General features: G+C 42.5%; 1 protein-coding gene across 2 annotated transcripts in view; it reads right to left on the reverse strand.

The window, feature by feature from the left end:
* Positions 1-14,713, reverse strand: part of NHS (NHS actin remodeling regulator) — a 48,896-nt gene that overhangs the window by 13,707 nt on the left and 20,476 nt on the right. Inside the window, exons 2-4 of one of the 2 annotated variants that reach the window (XM_025896222.2) lie at positions 12,708-12,860; positions 10,396-10,529; positions 1,846-1,908 (exon numbers count right to left, since the gene is read on the reverse strand). In XM_025896222.2, the coding sequence (XP_025752007.1) occupies positions 1,846-1,908; positions 10,396-10,529; positions 12,708-12,860 (350 nt within the window). The remainder of the gene's footprint in view (positions 1-1,845; positions 1,909-10,395; positions 10,530-12,707; positions 12,861-14,713) is intronic. The other variant, XM_025896223.2, reaches the window with a different exon arrangement.

Genomic DNA, 14,713 nt, shown 5'->3' on the forward strand with positions numbered 1-14,713 from the left:
TTCAAGCATTAGAAGACCCAAAGTTTTAAAGAAGACACCCCCTCGCGCTCATACTTCAGAAAACCATTTGTACAAACTCAGACCATGAGCAGATCGTGGTACACCACCCAACAGCTATGCAGTGCGAAGTGGCAGGTGTTAACAGTGCTGGGGCTGGGGGACAGCGACCGAAAGAAGAGTAGCCACCACCAAAAGAAATTCAAAGGGTTGTTTAGAAACCGTGCATAGTTTTACAGCATACTACAAGAAGAACTAGATGATAAAGAGAGAAAAGTAAACTGCATAGAAGAAACATAGATGGTTTGTTTTCTTTTGAAGGAAATAACAAATTTCCCAACAGCACTCCATCTTGCAAAGCCACTATAATTTAATCTAGTAAAAGAGAAATAAATTTAGGGCATTTTCATGTGGTGCTGGATACCAACTCGGATTTGGGTGTCTCATTGTTTGCAAAAAAAAAGTTTCTGTTTTGTTTAGAAGAGACAGAGAGGAAAAACACTTACCTTTACTTTTTTATGCCTAATTTTCCTCCCTTTTTGCATGAATACATTCTTCTAAAAGCTGTGAAAACTGTTTGGCCAGCTCAGGACACCTGTCTGCCTCTCGTTTTTTAAAAATGAAGTACAATCCCTTTCAGTATGCCTTTCTCTTCAGTCCTGAATTCCCAGCTGCTTAACTACCAGTCTTCCCCCTCATACCCGCAGTTTACACTTCATTTGCCAGTTTTAGTTTCGGTAGCAAACACGACAAAGATAAAATTGTTGCTCTGCATCTCCTTGGCAAGGCGTTTAACAGGTGGGTGTGGGACACCACAGGATCATGCCCCGTCTGCCATTGTACTTCTGCCATTCCTCCGCCCAAGCTCCTCACAAATCCCGGGGGAATTAACCGTCTCAGGCTTGCCAAACAGCATTTAACGCCCTGGCCCCAAAAGCATTAAAGATCTTAACTCAGCAGCTACTATTTAAACTGTTGGAGGGCACGCACTTACCTCGTCAGTGTCACCTCCCGCAGCACCCCCAGACCCAAGACAACGCACACTTCCTCTTCTCCCGCCCGCAGAAAACCCCCTTTTTCCCACGTAGGATTTCAGTCAAACATTGCAGCCTTCTTTCTGCCTGCAGCTTTTGTGCCGATTCCCGGCAGACGTGAATAGCTCATATAAACTTCAAGCACAAAAGACTTTGTTTCCTAGGTAACTCCCCCCCACCTCCCCGCCCAAAGTTTGATGCATGCATGCAAAAAAACCCACCCTTGCACACACGCACAGACACGTGGACACACACACACGGACGCAGACACACACACACACACACACACACACACACACACACACAGAGACTGCATTTGTTGCCGATTCCTCCCTCGGATGACAATAAGGTGCTGGACAAAGCGGGCGAAGTGACCCCGGCTGCCAGAGCTCCTCCTCTCCAAACAGTGGCATCACCAAATGGCCAGAGAATAAATACCTGCTGTCGGTCTGGCATTGTCCGGACAATTTCTTACCATTTAGGAAACAGAGCGGGGGCAGTTGCAAAACATTGCGAGAGAATTAAATGCAATCACTAATGCTATCGAGTCAATCCCAGTTCAGGCCTTTTAAAGGAGATGATAGGAGAAGGCGGCCTTATGGCCATGAGCTTCTGAAACCCATCCAAAGTGAAGAATGAAAGAGGGGAAGAAAAATGTTATTATTGTGTCTTACTGACATGAGAAAAATAGAAATGGCTCCTTTTAGCGCAGTAAAGTTAGCAAGTGAAAAGCAAGCAAGAGGAAGGGTTAGGATCTAGAAGGGAGAAGAGTGAGACAGGGCTGTTAATTGAGGATTGCTTGTTTTTCCAGTACCTTTCTACTCCAGGGGGTCATGTGGCAACACTCAATTGGGGAGGGCGAACGGGTGCTGTTAAACTATAAAGGTGAAATGTAAAAAAAAAAAATAAAAATTAAAATTAAAAACATACACAAAACATTTCTGGTAAAAGCACATCATTTTTGTCTGAATAGATTAGCATAAGAGCCAAAACAAGCAGAGATTTCCAGCATTTCCTACCAATGGGTTTATTCCCCACAACAGAGTGATTTGGACCCCTGTGAAGTCTGTGCTGATTTTACTTATTCAGATTAGACAAAACTGCAGTGAAATGCGTTCAACCTCCTTGTACAGACATGCTTAAATTGTCCCAAGAATGCCTTGTATTGATTTGGTAACTCAAACTGTGTTCTGCCTGGAGCTGAAACAGTACAAGGTATGTATCCAATTACATTATAAAAGTAAATTATTTAATAATATAAAATATTTTCTTGCAATTTTTTAAATTTTAAGCTATAAATATATATATAAATAATGATGCTGATGGGTGATTCGTCAAATACATTGATTGCTGTGTGGTTTTGATTATATCGTTACTTCTCTGCTGTTGTGACCATTGTGTCAGGGTGACAACAGCCAATTGGCTTTTTGTCATTTTTTGTAACACTTGAAAGGACAGTGATGGCCACAAGTGCTGGGTCTTGCTGAATCCCTACACCTCCCAAATCCTCTTTTGGCAGAAACTCTGGTTGTTTGTTGCAATGTCCTGTTTTCGAAAGCAAGGAGTGAAGGAGGACTGACTTCTTTTGAAATAGGACATAAAACAAAAAAAGGAGATAAAGAAAACAGGTTTGTTGACCACACTGGAAATCTCTAGCACATGTTTCTTTGTGGGGGTTATTATGTCCCCCTACATTGGTTATCAGACTAAGAATGCTGAATAATTCTATGAATGTTTCCTCTCAGTCATTATCAATCATTAGCAACACTTCTGTGACAGATTAACCACAAGCCTCAGTTTGAAAGACTTGCATTATATGGTCTACTCTCAAGAAAAAAAGCTGTAGTCAGTCTCAAAAGGCCTAATTCTCCATCTTGTCCTACTCTCTTCCTAGATACACACCACCTCTTGCTTTGCCCTAGTTCCCACATGCAGGACCAAAACCATGGGAAGCCTCCAGATGAGCTGCCCATAAGCCTTACAGGAGAGCAGAGAGGAGAAATCAAAAGAGGGCTGTTCCCAGTTAATATTTCCAGCTGGTTAGTTTCTACCCAGGCCAGTGGAAAAATAGTTCTTCCAAGCTGGGAAAAGTCCTTATCATAGGATGTTGGAGGATCTCTGGGAAAGGTTGAGGTAGGGGGAGACTAATGCTGATGATGTGACAAGAGTTTGCAATGTCCATGGCCTGTGATGGTCCTAGTCAGTGCACAAGGAGAAGAGGACAAGAGGGACCCCCTGCCCTGACCTCTGAGCACAGGTACATGCTCAAGCCACTCAGGGAAAAAACTCTCCAGGAGAAACAGCAGGACCTCAATTTTGGCCTCAGAGATAGCAGTGCGGGCTACAGTTGAGACAAGCAAGACCTGGTTACCGCCTGCCTGTCCTATTGGTGCAGTGCTTCCCTATGCCCCCATGTGCTGCTCTGCCAGATGCCTCCAAGAAAACACCTGTCTGGTTCTACATATCTACAGGGATCAGTTGATGTGCCAAAGCCTCAGGTCCCTGCTTGAGCATGGCAGGACAAACTTCCTAGGTAGGTTTCTATCACTAAGAGAGAGGTGACTGGTGAATTTTCAGCTTCTGCTGTCACAGTAGTGCTCCTGAGAAAACTGGTGCTACCACTGCCTTGCCAAGGGGTCCAGAGGTCACCTAGTGCCTGTTCCCATGTGGTGCCTGTCATCAGACAGCTGAGGCACACTGGCATAGAACAACAGCCTTAGCATTTCAGCACCTCCATGCTGGGAGAGGGAGAGAACTGCTGCTTTTCAAAAGTTCTCATTCACTCAGAAGACCAGAATATCTCTAAACGACCTGAGTAAGTACATAATTAAGCAAGAAATTATTATTATATACCCAAGGGTTTTCTGGTCTGATGGGCAAATCTGCACTTAGGCAGTTTTCAAAGTGAACTTCTTTGTGTGGGTGTGCTTGGCAAACACCAACGGTGATAATCAATCCGTTAAATACAAAGCCAGAATACTTTAAATATGCATTTTTCTTTAATGGGCTAAGATTGCTTTGAAACTAAACTGGTGTGTAATTGCTTGAATAGGGATTTATTCTGCAGTCACTGACAAATGTGAACGTTTTTATTTACTGAGCTATCCCATCAACCTCACTTGCAGAAGTGCCATTGTGCTCATGAAACTACCTTGCAGAAAAATTCTTGGTTGCATATGCACATGATTTGATTTCTCAGTGCTCTGCATGTCTTCAGTGTGAACTCTTTGGTTTCTGTGCACTACAACAAAATAGTCAGATGTCCAAGTCTGAACTAATCAACAGAGCTTCCCCTGTAGAGAGAGAAAGCAGCGCTGCTGCTGAGCAATTCAGCTCATCTTCCTTCAGCAATTAACTCGGGGTGAGATGAAGCACCCCTGAACACTGTCCCCCACTTTTAGGAAGACCTTAGCATAACTTGCAGGTACCTAAGTCAAGATTCATGATTCACCCTTTTAATGAATTAAAACCTTAGAATATCATCTGTACAGTGACAAAGAAGCAAATCAGCAATTGACAAACTTGCCAGCCTGGCAATTTATGGGTCTGCCCCATTTATTGTTCCAGAGCTGGGATCTGGAGGAGGAAATGAATTGGCCAATAACAGGACAAAAATGCCACTTTAGCCCCTTTACTGTTTTCCATCCCCCAAAGCTCTGAGATGCCACTGTTGTTCAGCATCTTCAACATACAGGGAAGACTAGTTCAAGAAGCATCATTTGTATTAAACCATGTACCTAGCCTGCCTTACCTATAGTGATATCATTACAGCAGATTCTGGGATTTCATAGTTAGTGAACAGGACATAAACACAAGAATAAACAACTCATTTTTCTGCAGGTAATTAAAAATGCCTTGGTAATGCTAAAGCCTCATCAGGAGCATTTATCCTCAACATGTTTGTTAACAATTTAGGCATGGCTGAGTTGATTCCTTCCCCCTCAGCTGTGTTTGAGCAGGCAGGCAAGGTATTCCTATTACCTCGTAGGAAATACAGGTGACTGAGTCACAGCCCCTAACAGCACAGAGCTGGTGCTGGCAGTGCTGGCACAGCCTTGGCAAGGGCAGGAGGCGACTGCTATCAGTTGCTGCATAGTGCTATTCTCCAGAGCATTATTTTTGACTCCTGCTGCCTAAAAGTTGCAGCTAACAAAAAGCATAAAGGATCAATTCTGACTTCAGGATTCTATAGCACTAGGTGGGGGAAATTTCCCTCACAGGATGACCTTAGCTATAAAGCAAGAGCATCAGCATGTAGCTTCAGCATCTTCAAGATTCATATATGTCCAGTGAAAAGAACATACATACAGTATGCTTTCATCCTGTGTGAGCACAGAAATAAGATGGACAGTACATCCTGATTTCTCATTTGAAAACAATAATTCACGCACGGAAAAGGTAACGTAGAATAAGTGTGAACTAGTGTTCAATCCCACATTCATGTGAGTACACTCCTGACTCCTTCTGGGGCTCTGGTTGAAACCTCTCTGTCTCCCTCTCTCTGCCTGTGAAATGGACAGCCTGCTGTTTCCTTAACTCACAGGAGCTAAGGAAAATGGTATTGATTTACATATCGGAAAAACTAAAGGCCTGGTAAAAGGAGAAGAAATAGTAACAAAAGACTAGCAGCTTTCCAGTGTTTTCAGAGCACAGTTGACTACTTAATTAGAAATGAGTATTTGTACCTATACAGCAGCTTTCCTATATGGTCAAATGATGCTGAAGGGAAAATAATGGGAATATTTCTGATGGTGATATTTCTGCTGCCAAACACAACCCTGCTCACCTGCCTGCTCCCAACATTTATATTTCTAGATATTTCATTCTCAAGTTTTTATTTTATCTGCCTGTGGGTGTTTTCTTTTCTTTTGGAACATCACAAATGCAATCAGTTAAAGTACTGACAATCCTTTAACAGTCAGTGTACTGCTCCAATATTTTGACAAGGTAAAGACAAAAATAAGACACATTTTGTGACAGAAGTCATACCACATGTGGCATTCCAGCAGAGAAAGGTACAAAATAAACATTCCATGATACAGGGTAGTAGGTATTAAGCTCATTGCACAAACAGTGCTATACAAGTGCAGTCTGACAAATAATGTCAGGTAGGTTTTATTTCTAAATAAAAGAGATACAGGCACAATTTGCACATAGGAAGTGCACAGCCCAACTCGTGCCTGGCCCTTAAGTCACTTGTTTTTTACTGAGACTTCATGTGGCTTCAGCACAAAACTGTGTAAAAGTTAGTTCATTCTGTTGTGCCTTCTTCCCTTTGCTGTGCAAAGCATCCTAAAGCAGACTATAAGGAATATTTGTGAAATGGCAAGGAGATGAAATAAAACTACCCGATGCATTATTTTCTGTTCACATTTGCTCTGGCGGAGGCCTCAGGGAGAGGAAAAGCCTGTCTGGAAAATAACCTCCTGCTTCTTGTTCCTTAGATTTCTGATCAGATTATAATTATGAATAAACTGACACTGAAATCTGTGCAATTTTGAGTGTAAATTTCCAAACACTGAATTCCTTGCTCCATCTCCTTTGTTTTATTGTAATAACTGTGCCACATGGGAATTGAGAAAGTATGTCCCATAACATTCTGAATTGGAATACTAAAATTTCATAGTCTGGCTGGCTGGAATTGGGAAAACCAGAGAAAGAAAAAATGCAGAGAAATTTAAAGAGAGAGCTGAAATGCAGTTGGAATGACACAGCATCTTCACACTCAGTGACTGGCCTCAGCAGTGCTACAGGCAGGGTTGTCATGGGAACATGTGTAAAAAGTATTTTCCTCATTTTAACAAGTCCATAACTTCCTCGTACTCTCCTCAGATTATTTTTTGTTTGGGCTGGGTTTTTTGGGTTTTTTTCTTCATTGGCAAAAATGTTTGAATGAGTGATACTTGTAAATGAGTTCGGTTGCATGGTTCTTTTGTCTAGGAAGAGACTAAGTGTGCTAAAGCTTTTCAGCTTTAAAAATGAATGACTGAAATGAATAAGAAAGTACAATCATGTCTGCAAAACCATGAGGAGCATGGAAAAGGGGAATGAGGAATCAAATGCTTACTATTTCTTGTAGTCTGAGAACCAGAAGGGATACGATGAAATGATGAGGTATCAGTTTGAAACAAACAAAACCTACATTTTCATACAGATTTTTAAAGTCATTGTCACAGGATGCTGTTGATGGTAAAGATGTAAATTTACTAAAAAAATTGGACTAAATCAATCTCAAAGTCAACACAGACAAGTTACTTGGTGGCTACTATTCTGTATTTGCTCTCTGGCTCAGGAACTCTGTAACTATTTTCTATTTGAAACTGTAAGGATAAATTATGGGACAATAAACAGCATAAACCATGCCCTGTTCTTATGCTCTTCCCTGAAGGATTCCCTTCTGGCCTTTGGGCTAAGTGAACCTTTCAAGAGACAAATCAGGGCATTTCCTGTAACAGGAGTAGACACTAAAGAGCCTATGCCATTTCTAGTTCTCTACTCCTTCTCCACAACAAAACAATCTTGTAATGGAATAGTCCAAAACATCCCTCCAGACCCATTTAGGTTGGCATTACTTTCTTTGGACTTGAATTCATTTAGCCTTGTTTGGAATTTGTGGTACTTTGACATCTTCCTCCTTGTAAACGTAGTTGTACTTAAAAGCTAATCTTCATCTGTTGTGACTTATTTTCTCTAGCTTTATCATAAAATATGCAAGATCTTCGGAAGAGTTCATAGCCACCTGATTGGTAGCAATAAAAACAGCAGCCAGAAGGTAAAAATATGGAAATCTTGACTGGTCTTAGATATAGGTGACCTGGTTTTTCAGTAGCTTTCAGTAGCGACAGTTTTCACAGGTCTTACAGTAGTAATTTGAACATTTCTCAAAATCAAGTTTCTTATTTCAATACTGTAATACATGCATTAAACTTAGATACTCAGTTTGGAAAAGTCAGATCTGTAACTTTTAAAAATTTCCCAGCTTCCTGTTGATCTCTTCCTAATTTAGAAGAAACACAAAAAGGGGTTTTTGTTGTTTAGTATTGCTTCCTTCACCACCTTTCCAATGCATAAGAAGAATGGAATACACAACAGACTGCTATGCTATGAATAAACATTCTTGTACATTTAACATCTTTAGTTCATTGATGTCTAGATGATACAATCAACTGGAATCAGATATCAAACATTACCAACAATCTCTGAAGCAGATATACTTTTGCAGATGTCAAAAAGCTTATGCCAAAAAGGGTGAGCTAGGCAATTACAGCATTCACAAATTTCTCTTGTAATAGTATCATTAAATCATGAAGGCTGGCACAATATCAATTAGCTATTCATTGTTGCAGTGTCTTGTAAAAATCTCTGATTAGCCTTCTGCCAGACAGAGCATTCATGTGCAGCTTCATCTTGTCTTATTCTCTTTAATTTTTAAGTTGCCTCATGAACAAGGAGTTTCCTCAGAAATGGCTCAAGGCACTTTGAAGTATTCTGGCCTTGACGTATTTGCAATTACCAAAGCAGAACATTGCCAGATGCCTTGAAATCGATAGAACAACAGCCCTCCAAGCAGCTCGTTTGCTTCTCCTCAGGGGAATACTGAACCTGGTTAGCTTCCAAAAAAAGTCCAATATGGGTTCCTTTTTCTTTAAAGGAAAAAGGTGGACTTTCTGATAAAACCAAGACATCTGCATTCAGCATGACTTAATTTTGCCAACTAATACAGGATTTAGAGGGTTGCTCTCACTATTTGTTATTATTTTGTGGTCCACAGATGGAAGAAATGTCTAAACCACACTGGTTGTTTTCCAAACACAGCAAAGATTCTGGCCTTTCATCACTGTGTGTGCAAGAGATGCCTCATTCTCCATCTGATACTAAAAGAGCTTTATGCTCTCTTAATGTCCAAATTCTTATCTGTAACTGGTTCTGATCCATAACATGGCATCGCCTCCCCTTTACCTTTTAATGATCCTACAACAGCAATAGCTTTGATGATGGCTTAGAAATAGGTAAGTCTGTTTCTCTTTTCTGTCTTCTAACTCTTTTCTATGCTGTCCCTTAATATCAGGATATCTTCTTTCAGTTGAATAATGAGGCCTGCAAATCTAACCAGTTCAAAGCCTGCAGTGATGGTGATGCTTTCCTTAAAATTATCCAGATAAGCAGTCAAAAAGTCAGAATAGTCAAACTAATCAAAACCTTATCATGCATTTCATGCTTTTAAATGAGAAACAAAACTTTTCCTATGGGCTGATTAGCTGATGTTTTGGCCCATGGGCAGCTGTGATTCCTTTACATTGACTTCTCTACACTGTGACTTCTTTATCATTATTGTATTTAAATATGGTTAATATAGTGGATTAGGATGAATGTACTTGGACTTTTTAAGCAAAGTAAGTGATGATTTCATAGCTACATGCTTATAATGTGCTCACATCTCTGGAGATGCCAATGTCTCTGTACTGGCACATGCAGGACAGATTTATTCCTATCCCACTGAGGCCTGGCATTAGACAAATGTATCACTTAAATGTCAAATCCAGGTCTGACTTGTGGAATTTAACCAATATAATTGCTTGTAGCACAGGGCAAAATGTAGCTACTTTTGTGGGTCAAACACCCAGAGTCACAGAAGTACCAAAGTCCAGCTGAGGCCAGTGGGAGTTACAGACCCAGTCAAAGTTGTGGATCTGACGCATTTCCTTTAACAATGATAAATACCATATTATCAACACTAATTTGATTTCAAATTAGTGCAGCAGTATGGCAAGTCAGCACAGACATACAGGACCAGATCTTCAGCTGGCTTTCCCACTTGGCTGGCTGGAAGGACACGTGTGAGACATGAAGCATCTGCAAAAACTGCATGGAAATGGACACTGCAGAACAGGGCTGTTGCCCACACATACAAAGAAAATGTAGCTCCTTGGAGCAGGAGATGTGCTGCTGAACCTATCTGCATACACACAAGCCTCAAGCCAGCACTCAGAGACCTTGAGTTCTTGGCTCCTGGCAATGCTAATGCCAGGGATGAAATTACAGCGCTTCCTGAAATTACAGGAGGGTCCTCAAAGTGCTACCTATAAAGCACGAGTGGAGAATGTGAAGAACTGTGGAGGAGTGTGTGAATGAGAGTGTATGTCTGTTGACCACGGGTGAAAAAAAGAAGTTTCTCAATGGAAATAGCCACCCTGGGGTTGGTTGCTGGAAGCTGTGACCTGAGTTGTGCTGCTGCTAGTCTTTAAGGTCAGCTGTGTTGTACCTGCACAGGCTTGGGGAGGGGGCACTTGTGAAACACTGTCATACTTATGTCCCACCATGCTAATAACGTGTTTGTGTGTGATAGCTGTAGTGAAAGACTTACTGGTAGCAAGTGCCGGTCCTTTATTGCTTGCCTCTTTTGACTGCAAATTGCAGGGAAGGGAGGAAAGGGGGGAGCCACCACAGCAATGGGGCCTTGGACTTTTTGCTCTCTGTTATCACCTCGGCTTCGATGTTCTGTTTTGGATGAGAAAGAAGACACGAGTCTTTCAGAGTGTTAAAAACATACAAATACCTCTATTAACAGCACAACAGAGACAGGAACAGAACAGTGGATTCCAAAGATGAAGGTTCTCCTCTTCCCTACTGACTGGTACATATGATCCCTGTTGCAACTGAAGGGGACAAGCAGTTACTGGACATCCATGTGCCCAGAAGCACAATGTCCATACAACACACCCCAGCATGTTCACTGAAGCTGAATTGTCCCCAGATGAGATTTATACTCTTTATCCCAAGTGACAAAGGAGCTACTTTCTAGGCACTAGGGACCCAAGGCCTCATTCCCAATGGGAACCTGCAGCTCCTATTGCCTTGAAATGTTGAGATGCAGTAATGCCTGCACTCTACCCATATAAAATATGCCCCTCTGAGAAGAAAGAAAGAAAGAAACACAGCCCCAGATATGATTTTCTTCCCTGGCTGCATGGCAGTGCTAGATTCTGAGCAGACTCAGCATCATGAAAGTTGTTGCAGCAGCAGGACTGTGTTCCATCATGAAGGACGTCATCCTAGAAAAGTCAAGATATCTCCACCACAGGCCCGCAGGAGTCTCCCTTCACCATAGGCACACAATATCCAGTCCTCTTCCAGCATCAGTTCTAAGTCTCTGAAACCTTTCAAGTGAACAGGACAATGCTCATGGACTTCCCATCTCTAATTTTAGGTGTCAGTCAGACAAGTGCTGTTTGCCTTCTGTGCTGCTGGAAGGAGATAATATATTCACCTGATACACATAGCTAATGTCCAGCCAACAATGTTTGCTGCTAGCATAGCTGTTTTACGACCTAATGTTTAATTTTAATTGCTCCTGGTTAAACAGATAAAGAGATAATGAAATTTTGTGTTGAGACACAATAAACACGTGTAGGGTAAATTTCAGATTATAATTTCATTCCCATACATGCAGTTATTTGGAAAATATGATAAAGCAGCACATGAAAAGCTGCTTGCTCAACCTGCACAGCTTCTGTTAAATGTGCAGGATGGGACATTGCCAAAACTGAGGTTTGTACCTTTAAAATGATGAGACATTTTCTGACAGCTGCCTTCCTGTGCTGCTGTCAGAATTTCTCCTGCCCACAAGATGGCAGGCAGAGATCAGCCTGGTCGTGGGACAATTGCAAAGCAGAGCTGCTGAGAACAGAAAAGAATTTCTGCTCTACTCCAGCACTACTGTGGTTGCAGTTTGGCTATATTGTTATCTGCAGTGCTATGAAGACATACTGCACCCACAGTGTGTTCTTGAGCTAAAATCTGCAGAGACAGTCAAATGTGGTAATTAATTGGAACATTTTATCCAGATAACAGATGCTCTGCAGATCTAAGTAATCGATTATTATTATAAGCTAATAACAATAATAAATGAGCAAGGCAATTAGAGCTGTTGGTGCAAAACACTTCCAACACAGGAGGCTGCTGCTGAACATTTTAAGTGTGACCTGCATGGATTTTCTCCTTCCTTATGGCACAGAAGAAAGACAGGCTTTGCTTGCTTTGACTTGCATCCTGGAAAGAATTTTCCCTTGGTTAGGTTCCCAGTGAAAACTGACCTTTTCCCATCTTTTGCCTTCTTGTAGTCCTGCTGTAAGACCATCCCGATGTTTGCATCTAGTAAAATCCCTTTATGGCAAGGATGCAGGAGCCTGATTATGAGCCTGATTGCTCCTGCTTCCTCTCTGTGTTGCATGATTTGGTTTTGAGGCTATAGATCTCCAGTTTGTTAGGCGATGTCAGGAAGTGTTCCCCAGTCTGGGAACAGGACACCTGCCCAACGTTTCCAAGCTGTCCACCTGGCTTTCAGCTGCCACCCCTGAAGGACACAGGTATCCTCCAGTATCATGCTTGGAAACCCTGAGCAGACAGCTTAGTTTTTTGAAGACTCTGTAATACTACTGGACTCCAGTTTCAGCCCTTGGGAAGAGGGGTTGGAACTGGATGACCTTTAAGGTCCCTTCCAACCCAAACCATTCTATGATCCTATGGTTCTATGATTTCTTAGCCTGAGTACTTAAGACCCAGTGGAGACCAGTGCCCACAGTTCTGTGTGCTTGTGCCTGAGCACCCTTCTGCTGCCTGGAGTGGACCACGGAGATGTGTTATGTGCCTGGAGCCAGAGAGTGTGTGAGCACCTACCTCTGCGCAAGGCTCGCAGGTGCTGCTTGGCGTGATGGTGCAACTCCTCCACGCAGGGCGGTCTAGTGGAGGGGAGAAAGATGTTTCTTTGCTGATGCCAAGGTGCTCGGTAATAGACACTCAGTTTGCTCTCTGCATCAAGGTTGGAGACAGCTGTAGGATAAAAACAGAGTACAAGATAAGCCTTCTAGTCTCTCTTACATCAACCTAGCTGAAAAGCAAAGGTTCTTGCTTGGAACAGCATTGTCAAGGACAAGCACTGTGGTTGTTACAGCACCTCTCCTCCCATCAAACAGCAGTGACCATTATCTTCTCTGTGTTGTCATGTTATACCACTTAGCATTTAGACAATGGCCTTTTGCCATATTGCAAATGTCTTTGTGGAGGCAAGCAGGTGAAATGATACTGTAGTGGTGTTAAATATATGGACCAAAGGGATAATAATTTTATAGACAGCAAAACGAAAACACAAAGAAGCTACGCAACATTTCCACAGTGACATTTTGAGCAAGTGCAGGGGGAGGAATAGGTCTTCCATTTACCCGTTCTCCTGCCAATATGCTCTTTCACTACATCATGTTATGCCCAACTAGTTTCTGACACAGGCTGCTACCTCACTGCCTTCCAGGGCGTAACGGCTGAGATTCACTGCCCGCCCTGCTGAGCGACTTTAACTGTCACCTATCAACAGAGGTTCTCTTAACAGACAGGGACTTCTGAGGGACAGGAACTCTTCAATTCCTCTAAAGAGAAATCCCAGAAGTCTGCCTCTGAAAGTTATATGAATCAAGTCCACTAAAGGTTTGAGAGAATTTCTCAGGAGTGCCGGTACCCTTGGGAGATGGGCCCAACCTCAGTGTACACAGCAGATAGCTTTCCAAGGGGCAAAGCAGGAGCAGAAGGCCATGGGAGATGCCAGCTCTCTGCCCCAGCCAGCCACAGGGAGCAGGCTCATCCCCAGCCCATGTAATGCAGCAGACCACATGGCACATGCTCAGGTATAGCACTGGGCTTGATCCTTCTACTACAGGCAATACATACAGTCTCTCCAGTCATCCTCTCTTCTAATGCCAAGGAGATGCTGCAAGTATTTTGCTCACAGGACAACACAGTGTAACACAGGTGGGCTAGCCTCATGCATGGGAGGAAGAGTAGTGAAGGTACCTCCTGGGGTTCCCTTACCAATCAAGAGCCAAAGAGCCAGCATACCTTGGGTTGGTCCCCTCACTGGCCACACACTCCTCTCCTTTGCACATTTCAGAGCTGTCATCCACTTTTTGTGCTTTTGCACTCTTTTGCCCTTTTTTTGAGGGGTAGCCGGTGCATCATGTCAGAGAACAACTCTCTGATGGACATGCTTTGCTCTTTCTGATTTTGTTACTTTCTTTAATGCAAAACAATATTCACTGAGACTGAAGGCATACCGGTGCTTTGTACAGAGAAAGGAACTGGAGAAGTAGAGTAGGAGAAGAAGAAGGAGGGAGCAGACGGAAGAGGAGAAACCTAAGAACCACGCTGCCATGTGTGGGATGACGACAGACTGTATCAGTTTCTTTGATTAGAAAAAAACCCCAGTTCACAGAACTTTGTAGGTGTCATGATGGAAGTGGTGGTATAACATGATGAGAGACCTGCTGGAGTGCAGGTTCCCAGAGCTTCAACGACACTGAAGGGACCCCAAACTCTGTGTCCAATAGGCACCCTTTATTTGCTTCTCAGTGGATTTTTGCAGGTGGCGTTTCACTTAGTTTACAGCACGTTTGCAGTGCTGTTCCATGCAACTGGCTATGATGTCAGTGCAAAGGATGGTACCAGGGGGAGAAAAAACTGATTGATAGTGGAGGGAGGTTGTAGGATGAATGATGGCAACCTGACGGTGTTTGTTTATCAAGAGGATTTACTAATGAAATTATTGACATTGTAATAACATAATGTTCCCAAATTGCAGGCAGAGCTTTTGATGGCTTGTCTGTCTGTCACCACTGTAGTAGGGGAATACCTCACTC

Source organism: Manacus vitellinus, unplaced genomic scaffold (genome assembly GCF_001715985.3).
Source record: "Manacus vitellinus isolate BGI_N305 unplaced genomic scaffold, ASM171598v3 scaffold_7_pilon, whole genome shotgun sequence".
Taxonomy (NCBI): Eukaryota; Metazoa; Chordata; class Aves; order Passeriformes; family Pipridae; genus Manacus; species Manacus vitellinus.